Consider the following 25,042-nt stretch of genomic DNA (forward strand, 5'->3'; position numbering starts at 1 on the left):
ACCCTTTCTACTAGTTATTTTGAAATATACAATACATTATTGTTAGTTGTAGTCACATTGCAGTGTGATAGAAATCCAGAACTTTTGCCTTCTCTCTAACTGCAACTGTGAAAGCACCTCTTTTTGGGAAAAAGATGTTATACCTGCTGGTTGATCTATGTGGTACTCAAGGAAATCATTGTCAGGGGCTAGAAAGGAGCCACAGCTTCGGTGTTCAAGAATCTCCTCTCTGTATTTTTTTTTATTATTCTTTCATCCACTTTTGTTGAGGACCTACTCCGTGCCCACACTGATTGTAAGGTGTCTTGCTTCCTGCCATCTGTGGGATTACTGTCGCCTCAGCAACCGCAGCTCAGGAGAGTTTTTTTCACCCTCTCTCCTTTATCAGGATTTGGCTCCAGCCCAATTCCCCCCTTGGTGTACTTGTAGATAAACCTTGTCTTCCAGGGACTATCTTCCTCTGCCTTTCCTAGGCTTCCTGCTGCTTCCCCTCTTTAGCTTGCTTGTCAGCCCTGAGAGGTCCTTAAAGAAAGGGATTTCTCACCATACCTTTTCTGTACACTGAATTGGTGGACACTGAATTGAGTTGAAAAAAAAAAGCCCTTTTCGATGATATCAAAACTCTCAGTTGCGACACTTGCGTACTGTTGGTGTTTTATGCATGAATGTCCCTAGTCTCATAAATGTGTAGGGTGGATACTGTTGTCTTCATTCACAGGCAGCAAAATGTGGGGTCAGAAAGCAAAGCAACTTTCCCACAGTCACACGGCTAACCCACGGCGGAGTGTGGCAGCAGATTTAGGTTTTTCTGGTCTCAACTCCTGATTTTTCTTCGACACCATTGTTTCTCAAACTTGGCTAGAATTGCTTGGGAAAGTTTTAAAAAGTTCTGATGCATGGGTCTTAATTGGGCAGTTCTGATGAATTGTTCTGGGCTATGGTCTGAGCTTTGGTGAGCTTCACAGGCAGCCAAGGTTGAAAGCCAGTGCCTGGGTGTACACGGGTAGCAGCTGCGAGTGTTGGCGTCTGCTGACACTACACCCACATATGTGCACATCCATGTGATCTGACTGTGAGTTCTTTGTAGCCAGGGATCTTTGGCCCTCCCTGCTGCTTCCCTACCCAGTGATCCTACGACACAGTGCACATGCAGAGCTGTTGACTGTTCGGCCTTTTTGGTTCTTTTCTCCAGAGGAGTCACTGATAGGCACTTGGAGTATGATCACATCCAGCTGCTCCCATCCCAGACTGTTGACTTAACTGAAGAGTCTTACAAATAAACTGAGCACACCCACTGGTCTCAAGAGTGTTGCTGGATGACCTAGGCCCATGTCAAGGACAGCTTGGGTCAGCCTCCCGCAGTTCTGTCCTACATGGGGCTGTCCAGAGTTCTGTAGGGCTGTGTGGTATACAACTCTGCACTTCAGAGGAATCTGTGGTTCCTGGTCAAGAAGGGTGAGCTCCTATATCTACTCTGGTTTTTTTTTTTTTTCTTTTCTCGGATTCTTGGAGGTCTTTTTTTGACCCTTATCTTACAGATGAGGCTCAAAGCGAGCTGACACGACCTGGCAAGGGAATGGGATTGGAATCTAAGTTTCTGATTCTCAGTGAGATGGTGCTTTTCCTGTCGCTGTGTAGTAGTCAGTTCCTGCCTTTTCAGAGCAGTCTTCAATGGAAGCCACCAGCTTGCCTACCTTGCTCCATGTTCTCTCCTCTCAGTGAGGTTTTGGGAGGACCATGGAAAAACAGTTTTTGTGATTAAGGGTCCTGCTGACTTCTAGGCTATGATCTGTGGAAGGTCTTGGCATCCCTGGACTCTTCATAAACCTGCTTACTGTGCATAGAAACAGCTTCTGGATGTCTTGAGTAATACCCAGGAGCTAGCCAGGTGTAATAGAGAATGAGTTCTCTAGCTGTGAATCTTGCTTAGTTTTTATAACTCTGTATTGCTGGAGTATGCTTACAGCAGAACCTGTCTGGATCATGCAGCCCTGATAAGAGTCTGAGTTTTACTATACAGGGCCTCCTGCTACTTCATCTAGGTGCATTCTTGTCTTGCCTCATAGGATGAATGCCTGCGCTCATGAAGCCTCACATTGTAGCCCTGTTTTCAAGTCAAACCTGTTAGTCCTCACGCAAGTTTGGGTTTGCAAAATGTGCCCCCTAGAGGTTGATTAGTGCATGCTTCTGTGGGCTGCTGATTTGCAAATGGTGGCACCTGGCCATGGGACCAGGAGAAGCTGGTTTTTATCTGTATTGGGAAGAAGTTATGTAATTAGGAGGTAGGAAGGGAGAGAACAGGTGGACAATGAAATGAAGTATAGTGAGAAAATATAGTGCTTCAGAGTCAGAGGGTCCCTGCTCAGCACATAGTCAGGAATGTGTTAGAGATGAAACTGACGTTCAGAAAAATGATATGAAATACCCAGGGGCCATAACCTACAACCCAGAGGACTAAAATTCTGAGTTCCTGACAGTGCTTTTTCTTTTGCTACACTGAATAGGAACCTTTTCTAAATGGACTCAGATGGTTAATGATTGAAGGAGATTCTCTAAAAAATCCTTTAGCAATCAAATCATTTAGTAGGCTTCGTCTTTTAATATATGCTTCCATCTTTTTCTAAGGCAAGCCGACCTGGATGTGTGATTTTCCTGTTGCATGTTTTATGTTTGCAATGAAAATTTCCTTGATTGTGGACGTGTTTTGAAAAGCACAATGCATTAAACCAGTGCTTCAAAGTGGGGACCTCAGACCTGCCTACATTGCTGACAGCCCTTTAGATGGCACATGCCCTGGCTTCTTCCCAAGCTCAGTGAGTCAGAAAGCCTAGAACAGCCGGGTTGTAGGGAGCAGGTAGGGTCCAGTGGTTTGTGTTTTATCCCCCAGGTGATTCTGCTGCTCCCTAAAGTTTGTTAACCATTTCCTGCTGTGCGTTAAGAGGAGCTCTGCCCCAGTGGCTTGTGGGAATAAGGCTGTGAAGTTCTCGTTTTAGGTTTGTGAGATGATGGCAATGGGAAAGCAGGAGTACGGGGGCTGATGTCACACATCTGTGGGGTGGAGTGCGTACGTGTGGGAGTCACAGCACTGATACACTGTGTGGGTGTGGGAGCGCACCTTGACTGTGGCTCAGCATGTTATCAGAAAGCAATGTGTGCATGCTTCTCCTGGTAAGGCCAAGCTCTCCTAAACACAGCAGAAGCTGCAATCCCATTGGAAAGAAGACCAACGGTATTGTGATGCTTTTCCTACGTGCCCTATTGTGGTTGTGAGTGTGTGTGTATTTATATATTTATTAAAAACACTTTCTTGATAGGTTTGAAGCTTCAGGATTTTCTGTCAGACAATGAAACCTTTTCTGGCTTCCTGCATCACAACCTTTCTCTCCCTAAGCCGTTTGTGGACAACATGCTGAAGGCTAATGTCAGTCTCCACAAGGTAAGCTGCTATCTTCAGTGTCTCCAGTGGGGCTGATTGAGCTGGAGCTTCGGGAAAGCCTTGAATAAATTCCTGTCCTTGTCATGATGGGGAAGGAGACAGAGCACCAAATTCAGCCCTGCCTAATTTCACTACCCTGCCTAGACAGGAACTGCCAAGCCTTCTGGAGAGTGAAGTGTGCAACCTGGTCTCTAGGGCCAGCTGGTTGAAATAAAACTGATTTCCTGCGGGTGGACTGGCATTTGTAACGACTTCCTCTTAAAAGGGTTACATTTTAAGTGAGGATATATTAGACATTTACAAAAACATTACAGCTGTGAGACAGAGCCAAGGTTAAAGATTATTGACTGGAAGCCGCTCGTCTATCAAATCTAAAGCCATGTAACAAATTTCATGCTTCTGTCAAAGATAAAGATGTAGGAGAATTTTTTTCCAGTTTATAAATTGATGAAGTAATATTCGTGTTCACGCCGAGTTTGAGCCTTGGGTCTTACAAAGCTTCCTCTGGCACCGTGAGTGGTCACACGGCTCCTGTGCAGTGTGAGTGGATGGCAGAACAAATTGCATGCTTGCTGACTTTTCAGAGACTTCTCAAGTTCATTCTCTTGCTGAAATGGAGCCACTTCCTTATCGTGTCTCGTGTCAATCTGCTAGGTTGTGTTCGCGGTAAGCAGAAGTGGTGGAGATGCTTATCCTTGAACATAAGGCTTTTGCTTCACATGATCTAGAATTTTTAAAATTAGAAAAATGTGCTTACTGCTTGCCCTTGTGAAACTAGGAAAATATGCCTCGTGTTTACCAATTTGGTGCTTGGGAGGTAGGCCAAAGACAGCAGGCTTTTGAGAATAGTTGCGGTTAGCACAATTTCCATTGTCCTCTGCCAGTTTCATATCTATTACAATTGCTCCATTTAATATAAGGGGCATCCTCAGCATGGAGGTGGTCTTTGCACAGTAAGTGAGACTTCTGTGTTGTCAGTGTGCTTGAACTCAGACATGAAGGAGGCGAGGCAGCAAGAACTTGTTGCCAAAGGGGTGAACCTGAAATGCAATGAGTGTCTGGCAGCAGGTAAAGATCTGCTGGAAATCATGGCTGGACAAATGCTCCCTAGTGTTTAGAAAGCTGCATGGGTTTTGAGATGCTTTGTTCTCTCACTCACATTGGGCAGTTCTATAAGCAGCTTGGGTCACACTCATTTCAGCTAGCAGGGAGTTCATGATGGTATGATTGAGAGTTTGCATCATTCATTCTTCCTGTTAAACAGATATTTACCATCTATATTGTTTGGGTGCTGTGATTACAAAGAGAACCTGATTAATAAGGGGCATTCTTCTTACAAAGCATGCTTAACAATGAGAGTCCTGTGTCCATGGAGAATCACCATTGATTTGGGCCCAGAAAGACACACTATAACCAGGGATAATCTATCCAACAGATATAGTCTAATGAATAGGTAAGCATGACTTACAATTGCTCTATCAATGAGATGATAGAGGCCAGGCTTTCTGGCACTTTGCTCTGAGCAAGTCAAAAGAGGAATTCCAAATTCTATAAGTGACTTGAATGTAGTTTTGTGTATTAGTTAAATATCTGTATCTACAGATAAATAGTACAATTTTTTTTTCACGGTTTAGTCCAATTCCAGTTTAACACATAAATTCTGAAATTGTCAGAATATTTTTCTTCTAATAAAATTGGTTCCAGGAGTTCCTACTCTGAATTCCTTCCTGTTCTCTGAATCATGTGTTCTCACTGCTGCAAAAAGGAGTTGGACTCAGGCAAGCTTTCTCTTTTGCAAAACTGCCAAGGGTGTGGGAGATACTGAGTCAAGCATATCACGAAGTGTTCAAGGACCTAGCTTCCCATTTGTGTACTCCTGTTTTGCTTCTCTTTGCATGCAATGCTTCCAGGTTTTTCTGCAAGGCTACCAGCTACGTTTGACCAATCTGTGCAATGGATCAAAATTAGAAGAGGTGATTCCACTTGACGACCAAGAAGTTTCTGAGCTTTGTGGTCTACCGAGGGAGAAACTGGATGCAGCAGAGCGAGAGCTTCGTTCCAACATGGACATCCTGAAGCCCATTGTGGTGAGTTAGGGAAGCCTTAAACACTAATGCTTGTGGAATGTGACCTTCTTCCTGGGACAGTGTGAGTTTGTTTTTGTAGAAACATGAGATGAAATTTAGCTCGGTGGTGCATTTTAAGTGTTTTTTTGAACTTTTGGGCTCTCTCCCCAAAGGGTGAATGAGAAAGAATGAGTTGGGTGTGGCTGAATCCAAGCCCTTATGCCTTTTTTTAATCAGAGAGGATCTGCTGTTTTTTATTTTTTTTGTTAAAATTCTTATGTTAAAATCGGTGCCGTGCCAATCCTGAGCCAGGAGCCAGGAACCTCCTCTGGATCTCCCACACGGGTGCAGGATCCCAAAGCTTTGGGCCGTCCTCAACTGCTTTCCCAGGCCACAAGCAGGGAGCTGGTTGGAAAGTGGGGCTACCAGGATTAGAACAGGTGCCCATATGGGATCCCAGTGGGTTCAAGGCAAGGACTTTTAGCTGCTAAGCCACGCTGCCGGGCCCATATGTTAAAATTCTAAGAGTTTATTTGAATTAGAAATTCTCCAGATTTTTAAAACAAAAAGTTTTGAAATCATTAATGGGAAGATAGGTGTCTCATGTTTAAAAACCCATCAGGAAGGAGACCTTATGGGCTGTCACAGTCAAGCCTAGGAATTTGGGTAGGATCATGTCCAGTGATAAAAGTGCTTTGAAAGAAAAAATAACCAACAAAGTCTAATCAGCTTAGGAATCATTAGCTCAGGGGCTGACACTGTGGCATGCAGGCTAAACCTTTGCCTGTGGCACTGGCATCCAATATGGTCACCATATTATGATTATGTCTTGAATCCTTGGGCCCCCTGCACCCAAATGGGAGACCCAGAAGAAGCTTCTGGTTCCTGGCTTTGGACTGGCCTAGTAGTATCCAGTTGCAGCCACTTAGGGAATGAACCAGTGGATGGAAGATCTCTCTCTCTCTTTCTGTGTGTGTGTGTGTGTGTGTGTGTGGTGGGGGACCCCTGGGTGTTTCTTGGGTAAGTACCCATGTCAGTTCGTATGATGGGTTTAGCTCTAATGTTTAAGATTTGCATTTGTTTGATTTCTGAGGTAGTATGTTTCAGTTTTTCCATAAAAAAAATACCGTGAGTGCTTTATTCAGAGGCCTGTGATTCTGTTGATTAATGTTGCTGTATTATAATTTCAGATAAGATTTATGTCTGTGTAGGGATGTTTTCAGCCCCAAGTAACTGGCCTGCATAGTTAGATAAGCTCATTTGTGCAGAAATTTGTAGTCTGTCAGCATATTTTGCCTTGGAAGATTTAGAAGGTCAAAAGTTACTACATTTGATACAAGAGGTTATTACAAAACCATTTCCATGGAATGTTTTAGGTACTCTAGCACAAATCAAATGCTCACTCCTTCAGCAGAAATAGTTCACATTTTGGAAAAAGTGATATTTTTAGGAGATACGGTGATTTTTTCTGGTGCCCATTCATTCTGTTTTTCTTGCATTTGTTCATTAAACACCTATTGTGTGCATGACCCAGTAAAATCTCTTCACTCATGTGATGTTTGAATTGTACTGAATGTGAGTAATAGTCTAGCCCTCATCTAACAATTAACAGCCCAAGTTTCAACTTGAAAATATCTCTCCTTTGAGAGGATTAGCAACATTGGGAGCACATGGAAATGCACCTTCAAAGCCACCAGCCAGCTAATGTCCCATCTGTCGTGTGGCGGTTGTGTCTCGTGGACCAGCTGGTTCAGGGCCAGGTGTTGATTAAGGCGGCTTCGCATCTCTGGGGTGTGTGCAGCATCTCCCAGTCTGCATCATGAGCTGTCTGCATCAGGGCAGGAGAGGAAGCTCTGGGATTATGGTCAGTGGTCAGGGTTGTTCCGTGTGAAGCTGATCTTGGACGCTGCCTTTGGGATGAAATGATTTTCAGACATTTTTAATATGAGTCTTATTATGGAGTAAAGCAGAGCCTTACTTGCAGTATTGAGAGTGATATTTGATTTACATAGAGTGCCCCTTGTATCCTGCCACTTGGTCGAAATTTCAGCATGCGTAATGGTGGAAAGCTGTGACGTGTGTTACCATTGCACATGGGTGGTTAATTGTGCCAGGAGCTGCAGTAGGGGCAGCAGTTAGGTTATGGGAGAAGAAACTGTTTTATTTATATATGATTCTGCGAAGCTTTAGGAAAGAAGGTTTTATAAATGTTTTTCTTCTTTTTAAAATTCTGATTTGCCTTTTCAAAGTATTTTCCCCTTTTTAAGTCAGGGATATTCTGACTTTCTTCTGGGGCCTTCCTCTAGTATCAGAATCACTTTCAAATAATAGTCTTTTGACAATGTGGGGAAAGTGTACATGAAGTGCCAGGGACCTGATTTTGGAATCAGCTGGATCTTGGTTCAAATATTGTCTCAGCATGGATCATGGCTGAATTATTTAGCTTCTGCACATTTCAGTTCTCTTAACATATAGTTTGTGATTATTGGTCACACTTGAGAAGTATCTGGGATACATTAGATGCTCAGAGGATAGAAGTCGATTGTTTAATTGACATGAATGATAGAGATTGACATTTTCTTCTGTAGATCAGGGATAGGAATCAGAGTCATACCAAGCAGGAGGATGTGTCTGTGAAAAACTGTGTACTTCGCCAGAAGTTGCCAAGCACTCTCATCATATAGGTTCTTATTTATAAATATCCATGCCATGTATCAATGCGTACTTTGCATGAAAACAAATAAATGCTGCATGTCATGTTGCTTTCTGTTTACATTCTCGTTTTTTAATGTTTGTTTTTGCTCACAAATTTGTTCATTTATTGAGCCATATGTGAGATATGTTGTGGGAAGTGGACTACACACAAGTCCTCAGAAAGATAACTTTCTTATGAGTCCATAGGTAGGTTCATGTATTTACTCTAGAATAATTGCACTCAGGTCCAAAGGGATACTTACGCTGTGGATGGCTCTAGCGTTTGTGAGTTGAGATAGTGGCCTGTATGAGATGTTCAAGGCCAACCTGGTGGCAGCTTCTGTTGTCTCACTGCTCAGCAAGGTGCACTTGTCTCTACAGATGGGCTAAAAGAACAGTGAATTTTTCCCTCCACCTCCCTTTAACTTTCCTTCAGATCCATCTTGAAGCAACATACTCCTTTCCTGGAAAGAGGAGGAAGGTCTCTGTGCGGGGCCTCTCTTTGCTGCATCACAGTAGACTTTCATCTGTTGGACCGCGGGAAGGAGATGTGAGAGTGGACCCACAATGTTTGGCCAGAGGGATTGATTTGCTTCTGTGTCAAGGTCCTTGATGATTGTACTGGGTTTTCTGTTGCTGTTGAAGCAAGTTGCCACATATTTAATGGCTTGAACCTACACACATTTATTATAACACTGTTGAAGGCAAAAAAAGGCTGGGTACTTGCAGTGTTGGAACTCACGTGGATCTTCTTGTTAGAGTCTCACTAGCCTGAACTCAAGGTGTTCACAGGGCTTTGTTCCTTTTAGGCTGTTGTGAAGACAGATCTGCTTTCAAGGTTGTTTAAGATACCAGCAGAGTTGTGGGCATTTGGGCATTTCTGATAAAGATGCAAGGCAGTTGAGATCTCTGTGTCACACTTTGGAGTGCCTGGGTTTAGATTCCCAGCTCCAGCTGCTGACTCCAGCTTCTTGCTGACGCAGGCCCTGGGAGTCAGCAGTGATGGCTTAAGTAATTGGGCTCCTGTCACCCATGGGGGAACCTTGGCTTGAGTTCCTGAATCCCAGGTTCATGCTGGGAGCCCTTGTAGGAACCCTCCTGGGAGCGGTTGTTAGCCATTGTGGTACCTTTGGGGAGTGAACCCAAGGATGGGATTGTTCTTTCTCATATAAATAAATAAGAAATATTTAGTGCCTTACAGTGGGACATGGTCCTAGGCTCCTTCCAGTAGGTAGGTTTTTGATCCTAAAGGATACCAGAATTGTGTCATGTTTTTCATGTGGTCCCTCTCCAGCTGGTGGGTTTAGTCTTATGGTTTAAATCTCTGATGCCTTATTCTACCATGTGCCTCTTTCTAATGTCTAAGAAAATCTATGGCTTTTAAGGGCTCGTGTGATTAGGTTGGAGGAATCCAGATAATCTCCTTCATGGCTCATCTCATCTGCTTCATGGCTTTGCAGGGCTAGATACTTCGGTGTGTTACATGCAGTGCTTGAAGGTTTCGTGTGGGTTTTTGCAGGACTGAACACTTGCTTTTCTTTTCTTGTTCCTTGAAATGCATATCTCTTTAGAAAGTGTCAGATTTTGTTTGGTTTTATTTTATTTTACTGCCTACCTGTTTACAAAATATGTTTTCTCCCAGTAAGCAATTGCAATTCTCCCCACTTTGTATTTGGTGGGATAAAACACTATGCAAATTTATTCTTCAGGCTCCACAGTCGCCTAATTAATATGAGGAAAAGGGAGAACAGAGCTGAGGGATAAATTGGTAACTTTATCACTGTGTTAATGTGATTTCTCCTCTCCATCTGTATGCATTTTTACTTCACTCATTTTTCTTTTGTAAAATTGCTGCCTTATCTAAGATAAAGGTTTGATTTTGTCCTGAAATGTGTGGTAACAAATGTATTTCACTGTACTTAGAAATAACAAGAATGGAATACTTTAATGCATGAAACATATTAAAATTAAGTGAGTCAAATTATTTTTCAAAGATGGTATCTTCTTTAGATATGAATTTTATGATTTCCTACTTCAGTAAAACACTAAAATGTTCCTCGAATGAAATTTTTCTGTCATGTAAGTCATTGGAAAGAGAGTGATTGGTTCTGGGTGGTGATTTTCTTTGGACTTGGTATATGGTTTACTTGTTTTAAAGTTTGAACTAAAACATAATTAATCCTAACTCTGAGTTACATTGTCTGCATTTAGGTAAAGGTCAGTAGTGATTTGCGTCTACTTTAAAAAAGTATTTAAGGAATGTTTGAAATGTCCCAATGAGTACATTGTAGCACACATGAGAGGAGGGAAAACACAATTGTGTAATGTGTTGAAAATACTATCCAAATGTGTGTTTGCTCCATCTTCCTTTATTTTGTATTACAGTCCCTGAAATAATTTGGATGTGAATAAGATTTTTGTAAACTGGAAGTAGTTTTCAGTCGCATTTTAATTTCACAGATGTTCTGTCTTGTTTCTGTTTGGCTGTGACGTTGAATGTGTTAGCAATGCTCTTCCTGACTTCCTGTGCAGTGAGAGTCTGTACACCAACACTGAAATTCCTTCATTCAGCCAGCATTTACTCATCAAGATCAGGGAGGCGGTCTTGTACTCTGATGTCTGTTCTGATAGGGGGGCTTGGGTAAGACAGACCAGAGGAAAGGAAGCAAATTGTTCTAGAAAGAGGTCTTGGGATGTGCATGCATCTAGAGGGGAAAGGGAAGAAAAATGTACAATGATTTCTGATCACCAAATGTTCTTAATGCTGAAAGATGGAAATGCTAACCAACCTGATTTGATTTGATTTGGTCTTCACATGCTAAATATACATTGACTTATCACATTGTACTCCATATATATGTGTAAAAAATGATTATTAAAATGATTAAAAATAACTTTTAAAAAATGAAAAAGAAAAAGGTTTTGGTAGTTGCACCTGATTGAGATAGTGCAGAGTGGAGCAGATATACCAAATGGGGAGTTTGAAATTAAGTTTGGTTAAGTTGCTGCTTTATTTCGTTTTTAGTCTTTGTCAGCCTACAGATTAAGCTGGAGAGGGTAGACAGAACATAATGAAGTCATTCAAAGGATGGGGCACAGCGATGGCTTTATCATTCTGAGGCACTGTCACGCTTTTAGGAAATGGTACTCTGTTGTGATGAGCACATTTAGCAGAAGTGGGTGGGAGTTTTGAGCAATACGGTAAGTGTGTGTTGTTCCTGGAGTGATATTACAGCATTTACTTATGATCTAAACATTGAATAATACATCACTTCTAGTTAGCTTAATGCGGGAAGCAGTCTGTCTTTAATGGTTTTATTTTCCCTCTTTCTTCCTCTCTGCTTACTTCATCCCAGAAAATCACTCTGTACAGTGGGGCTGATGAGTTCATAGTCAAGAGAATGTTTTTGGTTAGGAAAGAAAATAGCAGGAATTCCAAGTCGATTTGTTAACTGAGTGTTTTGGAAGTAAGCACTGGCAGCTTCGTCTGTCTTTGACCAGGAAGTATGTACAGTAGGGCATGGCTTGTGGTACATATGACACTCAGAATTCACGTAGTGCTCTACTTTTAAGGCATGTATTATTTCCTGGGATTAATTTTATTGGAGGAGTTGTATAGCTTTCAAATCTCATAGAAAAATCAAGCCAGTTTATGTCTTTCCATCTTTCCTTTATTCCTGGCCAAACGTCCTCTCTCTCTTATCATTCCTTGAACTGCAAACAATATTAGGAAACAGTTCAAACATACAAAAAAAATAAAGATAAATAACAAAGAACAGTACTGTACCGTCATCCATCATCTTGCCATGCTTGCCTCCAGTTCTACTCAAGAAATGAAATCTTACAGATGCAGTCATGCTGCCTGTGTCTCTGTCTTACTCAGAGATAACAGCCCTGTCCTGCAGGCTCATGTTTTTGTACTTTATGTCCTATTCATTTACATTCTGTCAAAAACAATGTGTAGTGATGGCTTACATGTGCTCATGCTAACTGTGCATATGTTTTTGCATCTACATTATGCTTTTGAGACATATATGAGTTGAATTACATATGGCTCCTGGTTAATTTTAACTGCTGCATAGTACAGATAGTTCATTTTTATAGTGAAGCTTTAAAGGCCCATTTTTCAGTTTTTTGCTTGTTTTCTCAGGTTATCTATTGGTGTTTTTTTGACAGAGTTTTTGTTTTTGAAAGCTGGGTCCCTCCTCCCCATTTTGGCTTGGAGTTTTATATTTAAGGACACATTTCTTAGTTCAAATTCATGTTTTCCTCTGTGTGTTTTTTTTCTAAAGATTTATTTATTTTTATTAGAAAGGCAGAGTTAGAGAAAAAAGAGAGCTGGAGAGAAAGGGGGAGAGAAAGAGAATAGCCAAATGACCACAGTGGCCGAGGCTGGGACATTCTGAATCCAGGAGCTTCCCTGGGTCTCTTAAGTGTGCTCAAGGTCCAAGGACTTGGGCCAGTTTCTGCTGCTTTCCCAGGCCATTCACTGGGAATGAATCCTAAGTGGAGCAGCCAGGACTTGAACCGGCACACATATGGGATACTGGCACTGCAGGTGGAGACTTAGCTTGCAGTGCCATCATGCTGGCCTCTCTCCTGTGTGTTTCAAGTTTTCCTTTTTTACATTTGGCGTTTGAATATATCAAGAATATATGCAGAATAGGACATGGAAAATGCAATAGTTTTTATTTGAAGAGCCAGTTGTCTCAGCAATAGTCATTGACTAACTTATCCTTTCTGTATAGTTTTTAATATGACATGTTTGCATGAATTACTTTTCTCAATATGTAATATTTTCAAAAAATATCTTAATCTAGGCTATAAAGTCTATTCTGAATTTGAAATATGTATGCTTTCTCTGTGGTACCAATCTGCATCTGTATGTCTGTGTCTGTGTGTGTACATATATATACGTATATAGATAGATAGATATAGAGATTATTCTAGCACTCCCTTGAAAGTGGAAATTTGCTTGTATTGATTACATGTTGTCAATACTATTAATGAATGCTGAGAATTTAATCTCAAATATATGACTGTTACAAAAATGATCCAAACATTCACATCAGTTGTTTTTCCTTATTATTTATCAATGGATTTACTCAATCCTGACTAGTGATGGTGACAATTTGTGGGTTCTGGGATTTTTAGAAACATCATGTGATGTTTGTTGATTCATGTTCTTAGTTGGTGTAACATACCTGGCCTGACATGGGTTTGGCATGTTTTGAATCCTGTTCAGGGTCAAATGAGTTGATGAGCTTTTCACTGCTGCACAGTCTAAAGCCGGTGGTAACCCCTGGACCAGTCGTGGGATGGGCACATTCATGCCAAGAGTACTGTGGAAGGGAGGCCCTGTGAACATTGTCCAATGCTGTTCCAGTCGGTCTCAAACCTCCAAGTACAGCATTCCTAGGTCACTGTGGTTGCAGATTTAGTATAATTCAAGGGGCTGAGAACTTGTATATCTTAGAAGCTCCATGGTGATTCTCACATAGGCACAACCAAGACAACACTGTATATTAGTGAAACTTGATCGGTCACACTCTCTGCTATGATTTTGGTCATATTCATGTAAAACATACACTGTTTTGAATTATATTTCCTTTTAATTACTTGCTAAATATGAATTTATATTAAGGAGATCTCTATATATATGGCTGTGTGTGGTGTGTATATGTATGTATATGTGTACAGTCATAAATAATGAATAGTCCTCCAGGTTTTTCAGTTGTCAACTTGGGCAATTTAATGTATGTTAGATGTGTATACTCTCATGAGTGTATACAAAACATATGTACATATACTTATTGAACACATACAAAAATTATATTAAGTTCATGAGATGTATGTATATGCTTATATAATATTATATATAATTCATCCACTTAACATTACCTTTTGTTTCCAAGTTTGGTAAACACTGAACTTAAAGAAAGATTATAGAGGACAGTAAGTCATCGTCTCCCAAATCTTCAGGAACTAGAATTACCTTTATCTTTCAGTGGTGAGAATGTAATTCGGAAATGGCATGTTGGGGATAGGGGTTTGGCTCAATGGTTAAGATACTGCTAGGGAAGACCAGTGTTACAGCATGGTGCGTTAAGCTGCTGCCTGACGCTAGCATTCCTTATGTGTCTTGGTTCAGTCTCAGCTATTCCTCCTCTTCTTCTCCTCTTGGTCCACCTCTCCCCTCCTCCTCATCCCCCCTTCTCTCCTCCTCGTCCCCCTCTCCCCTCCTCCTCATCCCTCCATTTGAGAATGGTGTCTGTGTTTCTCCTTCTTTCTCTGTAACTCAGCTTTTCAAATAAATGAATCTTAAGGGAAAAAAAAGATGCTGCGTGTGGTGTCTGCATCAGCTGTTGGGGTGCCTGGATGTGAGGCCCAGCTGCTTCTGATTCCAGCTGCCTGCCAATGTGCACCCTGAGAGGCAGCAAAGTATGGTTGAACTACTCTGGTCCCTGTCACCCACGTGGGAGGTGGAGATGGAGTTTCCTGGGTTCCTGGCCCTCACTCTGGCTATTGTACGCATTTGGGAAGTGAACCAGTGGGTGGAGATCTCTACCTGTCTTCTCTCTATTTTTACCTTCTACCCTTCCTTTCTGCCTTTCAAATAAAATGGATTTTTTAAAAAAGAAACGTGTGATAGTATGGCTTCTGTACACTTTCTAGTGGAAGAAGGTGTTCCAACAGGAGAAGCAGCCTGAGGGCTAGCAAAAAAGAGAGGAAGGGTATTTGTCTTTTTATGGACTAGAAATCCCTGTTTTTAAACAAGAGTCCTTGGGCTTTGGCAGCAAGTTCTCAAGGAAAGGGGCCAACATTTTCCCTGCTGGTGAGGATTTTCTGTGTGCTAGGCACTGTCTTCTGAGTACATGTCCATGAGAACTGTGCTGTGTGCACAGTACTACTAACTGTGCTGTGTGGTTGAGGAGAAGGACACGTGTGGAATTCTGTCGCCTCTCCAGGTCTCCAGGATCGGAGAATGAGAGAAGAAAGAATCCCAAGAATCTTATTTCCAGTTGGGCTTTAAAAAGGAAATAGATTAACCTCTGCATTCTAAGTTTTAAAAATGTATTATTAATTTGGTGTTTAAAATTTTGTCCTGGTTTGTCATTTTGCTATACAATTTTTGAACAGTTGTCACCCGTGGCTTCATGGTAAACACCAGAACTCTTCCCTCCTGTAGCTTCCAGTTAAGCCTTCTCAGTGAAAGTTTTCCTTATTACAAATTCTTTGTCAGTTCTGGTGTGGTAGACTTTGTCGGTCCTAGTGTGGTAACTCTCTGTTATAAAATGAAGCCAAAGAGGCAAAGTGGGAATGAAACACCTCATTTGATTTTGCTCATGTGGAAGGAACAGTCATTATCATGATCCATTAATCGTGTCATTGAGACCTACCTGAGACTCTCAGAGAATTGAGTGCTCTGAATTCCCAGTGGGATACTGGGACTTGAGAAGGGCTGATAAATCAGGCTGGGCACACTCTTGCATAGAACCGTTAGACAGATTTTCTCAGAAACGAATAATGGAGGATTATGCTGGCTATTACAGTGATCATAATGATAGTAACTTACTCTTCTGTATTGGGAATTCTTTTTACGTTAAAGCTTTTAAGTATTTCAGAGGGAGAAAGAGAGTGTGCATCCTCTGGGTTCTTCCCCAATGTCCTTTGACAGCGAGGACTGACCAAGATGAAGCAAGAGCTGTGAACTCAATCCAGTTCTCCCACATGACTGACAGGGATCCAGCTACTTCCTGCATTAGCAGGAAGCTGGAATCAGCAGTAGAACTGGAAGTTGAACGCAGGAAATCTGGTACAGAATGCAGATGTAGTAAGTGATTTCTTAATCATTCTGCCAGGTCAATGGTTCTGGGGGACTTTTAAAAAGAACATCGTAGGCTGTTATTTTTCAGAGATTCTGTGTCCCTCCGACTCGTAGAATTTTCTGTATAGTCTACAATAGAATTTCATAGCAATTTCTGACATCAAAAGTATCAAGACAGAACAACTTTCTACCAACTTATGTGTCCCCTATGATATTGCATGAAACTATACCCATAAGGCACCTGGATAAGATGGGTTTTCTTCTGAAAAATTTCTCTTGCTCTAGGGCAAATATGATATGATAGACTGGCCATCTCTTTCTTCTAGCGGAAGTCTGAAAACTCAGACCAATTTGAGGCTCTCCAATGAAAGGAGTACTAGTCTCAGAGCCTGTGAATCATTGCATTTTCCCCATTTAACTTAATCTTTCTGCCCAAATTTACCATTTCATTGGTCCTAAAGAATTATTACTGTGCAGTTAAGTAACACATAATAGTAGCTGAATATATGAAGTAGTAGATGTAAAGATTTGACTAAAGGTAAATATGAAAATGATTCTGTATTAAATTTCCAGTGCTACAGACAACACTGACTTGAACAGAATAAAATAATTTCTTCTTCCCCTACTTTTGACAGCTTTAAATGTTACAATTTCTTACTTTTTTGTGATCATCACAATTTCAGAGTCATTCCCATGTTGCCTGTATTGCATAATCATAGAGTTGGAAGTTTGGGGTCAGAGATGTACTGGACACACATACACTTGTTAACTGAGATTTTTATCTACTTCATATTAATGTGCTCTGAATATGTTTTCATATATCCTTTAAAGCCATTCATCAAGTATTAGTCATTCTTGTCTGAAGTAAAATACAAACATATAGTTTGAATAATTGTAGTGTCTTCCTTTGATTAGGAGGTTTTTTTTTAAGTTTTATTTATTTTTATTAGAAAGGCAGATATACAGAGAGAAGGAGAGACAGAGAGAAATAACTTTCACCTGCAGGTTCATTTCCCAAGTGGCCACAATGGCCGGAGCTGAGCCCATTCAAAGCCAGGAGCTTCTTCTGGGTCTCCCATGCGGGTGCAGGGTACCAAGGCTTTGGGTCATCCTCTACTTCTTTCCCAGGCCACAAGCAGGGATCTGGATGGGAATTGGAGCAGCTGGGATTAGAACCATTGCCCATATGGCATCCTACTGGTTGCAAGGTGAAGATTTAACCACTAGATTATTGTGCTGGGTCTGATTCCCTGTTTTTGAAATTCAAGATGTGCGTGGTTTTAATTAACTTGTTTATTTTCAGTGGGGATTTCAAGCTTACATTTGAGTTCAGAAGCAAAGTATTTTTTTTCTCATTCCAGAGAGAACTAAACTCCACATCTCCCTTCCCAACCAAGCAGCTGGCTGAAGCCACAAAAGTTTTGCTGGATAGTCTTGGGGCTTTGGCCCAAGAGGTAAGTTGTGTCTCTCTAGAACCTGAAGGTGGACCTGTCAGGATCACTTTATGAAATTCTGAATTTGGCTACAGGATGGTTTGAATATCATATGAAATATAATAGTAATTTGGGAATTACAAGTTTTCTAAAAAGTGTTTTGTTTTGATCCCTTAGAGAGAAAGAAGTAAAGGCTCATAGTGTCTCAGAACCTATAAATTTGTGGCTTCAGGCCCTGTGTCTGGTCCGGAACATTGTTCCCTGGTTGCTCTTTGTCCCTAGATAATAACATCTGTGCAGAGAGCATAATCTCTCACTCCACAGGCACTTCTGTGTGACCAGCAACTTCACCATACTGCTTCGTCAGTGGCAAAACCAGGTGATCATTTTGTGGGAAACAAGCTTGCTAACTATAGGGATAACCTGAGACCCCTCGTTCAGCTCTTTCCTTGTGAACATCTAGAACTGGAGGCTCAACGTTGAAATATAGTCTGTTAATGAACCTTCAGTTGCATTTGCCTTTTTGGCCCATACATTGACAAATGTATCAGGATCTCTTTGTCCCGGGGTCTCAGGGCCTGCAAATGCCTATAATTGCAGGCAACCTTCTCTGACTCCTGGCCAACAAAGACACCACCTTTCTTAGTCCTAGGCTTGTTTTGAGTTAGCTGTGAAGAGCAGGAGTTGTCTGGAGTCCTCACACATAAGAAGCTGATTCAGGGAACAGTGGTCATACATAATGCAAGCCTTAATATATAGGACATTGGAAGATAAGAATTATCACAAAATTTAGTTGGTGAGGCTTCATTTCCAGCTGCTACTGCTCTGCCATCATCTCCTCCTCTCCCCTCCTCTCCACTCCTCTTTTTTTTTTTGATATTTATATATGACTTGCCCTTTTTTAATCTCTGTAGTATTTATTTTTTAATATCAAAATTTATGTTTTCCGGCAGAGTAAGTATTGCATGTTTATTTTGGGAAATGCAGAACACTTGGAAAATATAGGAAGCACTGAGATTAAACACTGCTGGTACAGTAATGTGGTTCTTTCTCTCCTGTTTTTTAAATTCTGCTCATGTGTCTGACCAAAGAGGCTTGGCTTTCAGGCCTCCATTCAGGAGGAGACGCTGTCTTCCAACCTGTCATTTGTTACTTCGGTTATGGAGTCTGGTGACCTTTCGCTAGGGAGCTGGGCCAGCTGGGACTCTTCCAGAGGCAGAAAGAGAAAGAGAAACTGCTCTGCAAGTCCACACTTTTTTCTCCAGGGCCCAGTTAGCTGACATTGACATGCCCTGCCTTGTTCTGGCAGGTTCCCACCCAGCCCTCCTTTCCCTGATTCATTTTTTGGCCTTAGAGGAAAGAAAGCAGAGACTGTAAGAGGGGAGGCTGTCCTTCAACTGGGGCTCTGATTGCAGCCGTTTTCTCTTACATCACTGGCCCTGCGTTTTGTCTGGGGTGAAATAATTGAAAGCATGTGATGTTCCCGTCTCTGATGTGATGGGAACTCTCCAGCTGAGCACTGTGTTTTCCTTGGCAGCTGTAGCTCACGGCTCAGAGCACCCAAGGGCCACATACTTCTCTCAGCAGAGCACCTTCAAATCACTTTGATTGCAAGTGACTCAGTGGCAAACTTGCTATTTCAGCGAGACACACAAAAGATAAATACATGCATTGTTTAATCAGTGTTTGGAAAGAAAGTTGGTTGTTTTGACCAAAGCACAGCCCTGGAAAGGGAAAGATAAAGAAAGTTAACATTTTCTAAGGAGCTACTTTTAATTTAGGCAGTTTCATCTCATTTCCTTGTGTGATTCTCATGATACTTGTGAGATGGGTTTTACCATGCCCATTTTACAGGTGGAACGGAGGTCCAGAAGAGTGAGACAACTTCATGACAGCTGGCAAAATATGGATTTGAACCCATAATGGTCCGATTCCAGAACTTGTGTTCTTGTTCCTTTCTGTTCTAGTTACCATGGCAGTTTGAGGAACTTACAAAGAAAATATGCATCTGTAGGACCTGGCAATTAGGTAGGAGAAGGGATGTGAGGAGGAAGGTGAACAGAAGCTGAGTTACCTGACAGAGTTGGAAGGTGGGCTATGGGCCCACCCCTGCAGAGCCTTGTTCCCACCTGGACCTGTAGGCAATGCTGAAGATGTATAGAGTGCAGGTCATGTGAATCCCAGCAGCCAGCAGGCTCTGGCAAGCAGAGAACTAGGCATGTGGAGTTTCCAAGGTGTGTGGAGGAGGTGCTGCAATCTCTACCTTTTGCCCTCCCTGACTCATCCTCTGCAGGTGGTAAAAACAGGCAGTGGCATTTCCAGGAATGTAGAACTTACTAGCCATGTGCCATGAAATGCGTTAAAATACAAAGGGCTGTGTGAGTATTCACTAATAAGAACAGTTAGGCCAAGAACTCCAGGTGCTGGAGTGCCTTTTTGGGGGATGAAACACTGTGTGATGGATGCTGATTGACTGGGAGGTGAAGATACAGCCCCTGACTTCCCTGGGGAGTTCTGGCTAATCCTGCGTGGGGCTGGGCCATCTTGGGTGTTCTCAGATGTAAGCTGTGATTTTGACTACACCATGCCAGCTTTTGCTTTGTTGTCTTGATGAGAAGTTGCATCCTCAGCAGTGTGATGAACCTTTCCAAAGGCTCTAAACTAATGAGAGATAAATAGTTATCCCATTGCCTGACTTCTGAGCCCAGGCTAGGGGACTTCAAACATACAATGGGAAGAGGACGTTGGAGTCTGACTCATTGTCATGGAGTACCCGTAATGACAAAAGGCAGTCATTCCTGATGGACTCTCATGGAACAGACCAGATGTGTCTGTTCAGAGAAAGCAATCTCTCCTCTGATCCAGAGATAACCCCAGTGGAATAGAGCCACACCCAAGAGGCCTCACTCTAGGCTGGGTGTCTCAAACTTCAGCGGGTTTAAGAAGCGCCTGGGCATCTTGAGAAAATGCAGGTTTGAATTCTACAGATCTGAGTGCACGTGTGGCAGGGAGAGGGTAGGGGTGTCTCAGATTCTATAATTTAGACAGTGTCAAGATAGTGCAGATGCACTGGTCCCTGGACCACATGTTGTGTAGGGAAGGAAGGTTCTGGCAAACCCATCATAAAGCACTTGAAGATGATGTTAGACAAGCCATGTCCTGGACCAGGGCTTTCAAAAAGTCAAGAAATAAAATGATGTTGTTTTTTTCTTTTATGTCCCCTACTCTCTGCCCTTCTCTCCCCTTGCCCTTCCTCTGCTTTTCCTCTCTATTCCTGACACCAGCTCTTCAGCATGAGGAGCTGGAGCGACATGCGACAGGAGGTGATGTTTCTGACCAACGCCAATGGCTCCAGCTCCTCCACTCAGATATACCAGGCTGTGTCGCGGATTGTCTGTGGCCATCCGGAGGGCGGGGGACTGAAGATCAAGTCTCTGAACTGGTATGAAGACAACAATTACAAAGCCCTCTTTGGAGGCAACGGCACTGAGGAAGATGCTAACACCTTCTATGACAACTCCACCAGTGAGTGTGCCTGCAGCCCTTCTGGTCCCACCTGTGGTACCTCCTTTACTTTGCCCCTATCCTCTGTAGCAACGTCAGAGGGTTAGGTGTCTATTGAACCACCAGACCAGGCTCCTGGAAAAAAATCTGTTCTTAATTGACAAATTTGTTCACAGTTCTGGGAATGGGCCTGGTACATCCCAGGTGCACAGTGGTAATTGGATGATGTATGGCTGAAAGCCAGTCTCCCCAGCTTTCTGGTGGATACAGGGAGTTTCCTGGTGTATTTCCAATAGTATTCTGATGGACACAGGACTGGTTTTCATGAATGAGATCTGGCAGAAAGATAAGTCCTGCATGATTTCACTTTTTTTGTGGAATGTAACAAAACAGACTGGTAAGAGCAGAGAGTGGAGTGGAGGTTGCTGGGGCTCAACGGGTACAAGGAATGGAGAGATGTTGGTAAAAGGGAATTAGGTTTCAGCTATATGGGACAAATAAGTTGTCTAAATCTGTTTATTATGGTGAGCAGTGTTAATGAAGCAATTTTATACTTCAAAAATTTGCTGAGAACATAGATCTAAGTGGTTTCACCATAAAAAAATGGTAACTGTGTTGGTAATGGTTATATTAATTACCTTGATTGTGTTAATTTCATAGTGCATAATCTACTAAAACCTTAAATATATATAATTCATATTTGTCAATGATACCTCAGTGAAACTGGGGGAAATTTTTCAAAAGAAATCAGATTTTGTTTTTTTTTTTTAATTATAATTATGATCACTGAGGTAAGCTTCCTAATAAAAATTTAAAATAAGTAACTGCTAATATCAAAAAATTTAGCATTTTGGTCAAGATTCCTATATACTATGCATTCTATTTAAGTTATGTTATTTGGCTGTCTTGATATCCCCAACAAGAAGGCACCGTAAGCCCACCTTTCATAGATTAAGAGATTAAGTAACTAGAGAAAAGCTGCTTTGTTACTAATGCATAGGAGCCTGGATTCTACATCTCCATGGCTCTGTGAGTTTATGGTAAACCGCACTGCCTATGAAATCCCCGGGAATGGTGGTGTGTGTACCAGCACACTTGGACACTTGATCTGCTGTTTGTTGTGGGTTCTTAGCTGCAAGGCAGTGTTAAAGCACCTTGTAACCCCGTATCTGCTTGCCACGTTTGGGCGGTCTGAGGGCAACGTGGGCAGCAGGGATCCAGTGTTACAGTTCTAGACAATGGCATCTTTTTCCTTGAAAACACGATTCAGATGAGCCTTTCTTCATTTCCAACCACAGGTGAGGCAAGTTTTTGTGCGCTAGTGTAATACGAGGCCCTTTCTTTCTTTCCTGGGCTAAAGGGCTCCAGTCAGGCACAAGTCGCCTTCCAGAGCTGAAGAGAAGCCGAAGAGGGTGGTGGCTTAGGCAGCTCTGTCAAATGCCATCTCCTCCTCTGCTGTGGGATGCTGGTCGATCCTGAGCAGGTTTTCTTTGTGCAATAGACAGGATTGTGAGAAAGTTCTCTGTTTTTTTTTTTTAAGGTGTTATTATTTTTGCAACATGTGGAGGGGGGGGTGCTTAGTACCTATAAAAATTCAGAATAAAACTAAACAAAAATATCAGTGATTCTTTTGGATAATAAAACAGATTGGCTTGTTAGAACTTGATCTTTGTGTGGGTTAGTTTTTATTATTTAAATATAAGTGTACTTGTGATAAGATACACTAAGGAAATTTTGTTTTTGTTGTTGCTGGAAAATTAAAACCTGAAATCAATTCCCTGGTTGCCCTTTAAAAATCCTGCTTGTTTCCTGTGAGGACAGTGCTGAGGCTGGGTTGAGAGCATGGCGCAGAATTAGGATGGCTTTACACCTGCTGAAAACATCTGTCCAGATGAGCTCAGTTGTGGGCTGTCAACCATCAGTGGTGGAGTAAGCTGAGATCATTTATCAAGCGCTGTTCTAAAGGCAGTACATCAATGCCAAGTAGCTCTTCTGAACTGCAGAGGAGCCAACTGGTTGGTTGAATTAGACTTTGAACTTGGGACTTTCTGTCTAGCTCCGAAGCCCTCGTATGTGCCAATCTGCTTATACGACCTTGGGTGTGAGTGAGTCTCTGTCTCCTCCATCTTCTTTGCAGCGCCTTATTGCAATGATCTGATGAAGAATTTAGAGTCCAGTCCTCTTTCTCGTATCATCTGGAAAGCTCTCAAGCCTCTGCTCATTGGAAAGATCCTGTATACACCTGACACTCCAGCCACGAGACAGGTTATGGCTGAGGTAAGCTGTCCAAGCCCAAGACTCCCCTTCTACACACCTCCCATGAGGGGTGTAAACCAAAGGTGGGTGGAGGTATGCAAAGAATCCTTGTGGCCTTTCTGGGATTGCTAGAGAGTCAGACCCTCAGATCTAATCCAGACCAGCACTGACGGTTGAGAGCCACATGCCTAGGCCTGGATGTCTGAAACTCGGCCACAGCATTTCTTGGGACCTTGGTGACTTCATGGGGGCTCCTGTGATGGAGTGGGGAAGTACTTTCCAGGGAGAAGCTAAGTTGATCACTGGACCATTGTCTCTGCCTCTTCTCTTTTTCCTGCGGGCTCTGCCTCTTCCCTAACTCCAGGTGAACAAGACGTTCCAGGAGCTGGCTGTGTTCCATGATCTGGAAGGCATGTGGGAAGAGCTCAGCCCCCAAATCTGGACCTTCATGGAGAACAGCCAAGAAATGGACCTTGTCCGGGTGAGTGTCCTCTGAGTACTCTTTGAGCCTGCTTGTACTAGAGAGGGGAGCTTGCCCAGAAAAGACTGAGATGAGAATGATTTTTTGTTTCATCAATGATGATGTAATGACCATATAGATAATAGGGCTGTGCAGCAGTTACCCTGTGTACCTCAGCTTCAGTCCTGCTCCGGGCCAAGTGTCAGCTTCCTCTGCAACTCAGTGAAAGGTGAAGTGTGTGGTGATTGTAGTGATTGTAGGGTCTTAAGTGTTTTCATTTCTGGCTCCAGCCCCTTAGCTGGCACTAGTGTCTTCTTTAGCCTTCCTGTGTCTAAGGAGGGAGGAAGATGGGCTTGAGATCTTCATTTCCTTGGCTGTGTGTGAGCACAGAACTACCATTACTGTGGGGAGGGGTTGACACTCAGAGCTGCTGAGCCACGTGAGAGGGAAGGTGACCTGGAGACTGCGTTCAGAGGCAGGGCAGTCTGGGTAGGGTCAGAGTGCGTCTGCTCCCTGATCCCGTTATCCCTGTGCTGGGTTAGGGGAACAGCAAGCACTTCCTGTGGCAGAGCCTTTCCTGAGGCAGCACCCTTCCTGTGGCATGGCCTGCTGTCTTTCATCTCTGGCTGTTAGGAACTAGGAGAGGATCTTGGCCAGGTTTCTTGTCCTGGCATGTGCCGATCCAAGGGACAGCTGGGTTTCAGAGGCTGCACTTACCGGGAGGGAACTCTTTGAAAGGCAGAGGCTGGCCCCAGGAAGCAGGTTGCCAAAGAAGTCCACTGATGACAAGCCTCAGTCCCTTGTGGTGCTGGTCCTGTGACACACCTACAGCATTCCCCCACTGGGGCATTTAAAAACTTTTGTGAGACAAGTGTCAATAACGACTAACAGTGACAGCTCATGCCTTTAAGTGTGGCTCCCTGTTGAACTTCAGCTTCTCCTCTGGAAGAGAGGCACTGTAGACTTTTGTATGACTTCAGGCTCCTCCTTGATGCCCAGGTTTCCACCAGTTGGTTGTTTTCTCTCTCAGGATTTCAGAAGATGATAAAAGTTCTCTGTTGGAGAGACTCAGTGAGTTTCAAATAGGAAAAAAATAGGGGGTTTCAAAAAATTTGGAAATTGAATTCAAAGATAATTAATTTTAGAACTTTTCAAAAGACTTATTTATTTTTATTGAAAAGGCAGATATACAGAGAGGAGACAGAGAAAGATCTTCTGTCTGCTGGTTCACTCCCCAAGTGAACGTGATGGCTAAAGCTGAGTTAATCCAAAGTCAGGAGCCAGAAGCTTTCTCCGGGTCTCCCACGTGGGTGCAGGATCCCAAGGCTTTGAACCATCCTGTGCTGTATTTCCAGGCCACAAGCT

General features: G+C 42.6%; 1 protein-coding gene across 1 annotated transcript in view; it reads left to right on the top strand.

The window, feature by feature from the left end:
* The window catches only part of ABCA1 (ATP binding cassette subfamily A member 1), a 124,828-nt gene that overhangs the window by 50,259 nt on the left and 49,527 nt on the right, over window positions 1-25,042 (top strand). Inside the window, exons 6-11 of the mRNA XM_040963691.1 lie at window positions 3,315-3,436; window positions 5,347-5,523; window positions 17,386-17,478; window positions 20,742-20,982; window positions 23,099-23,238; window positions 23,582-23,698. Of these exons, the coding sequence (XP_040819625.1) occupies window positions 3,315-3,436; window positions 5,347-5,523; window positions 17,386-17,478; window positions 20,742-20,982; window positions 23,099-23,238; window positions 23,582-23,698 (890 nt within the window). The remainder of the gene's footprint in view (window positions 1-3,314; window positions 3,437-5,346; window positions 5,524-17,385; window positions 17,479-20,741; window positions 20,983-23,098; window positions 23,239-23,581; window positions 23,699-25,042) is intronic.

This window comes from Ochotona curzoniae, unplaced genomic scaffold (assembly GCF_017591425.1).
Source record: "Ochotona curzoniae isolate NIBS_2020 unplaced genomic scaffold, NIBS_Ocur_1.0 scaffold_3208, whole genome shotgun sequence".
NCBI lineage: Eukaryota > Metazoa > Chordata > Mammalia > Lagomorpha > Ochotonidae > Ochotona > Ochotona curzoniae.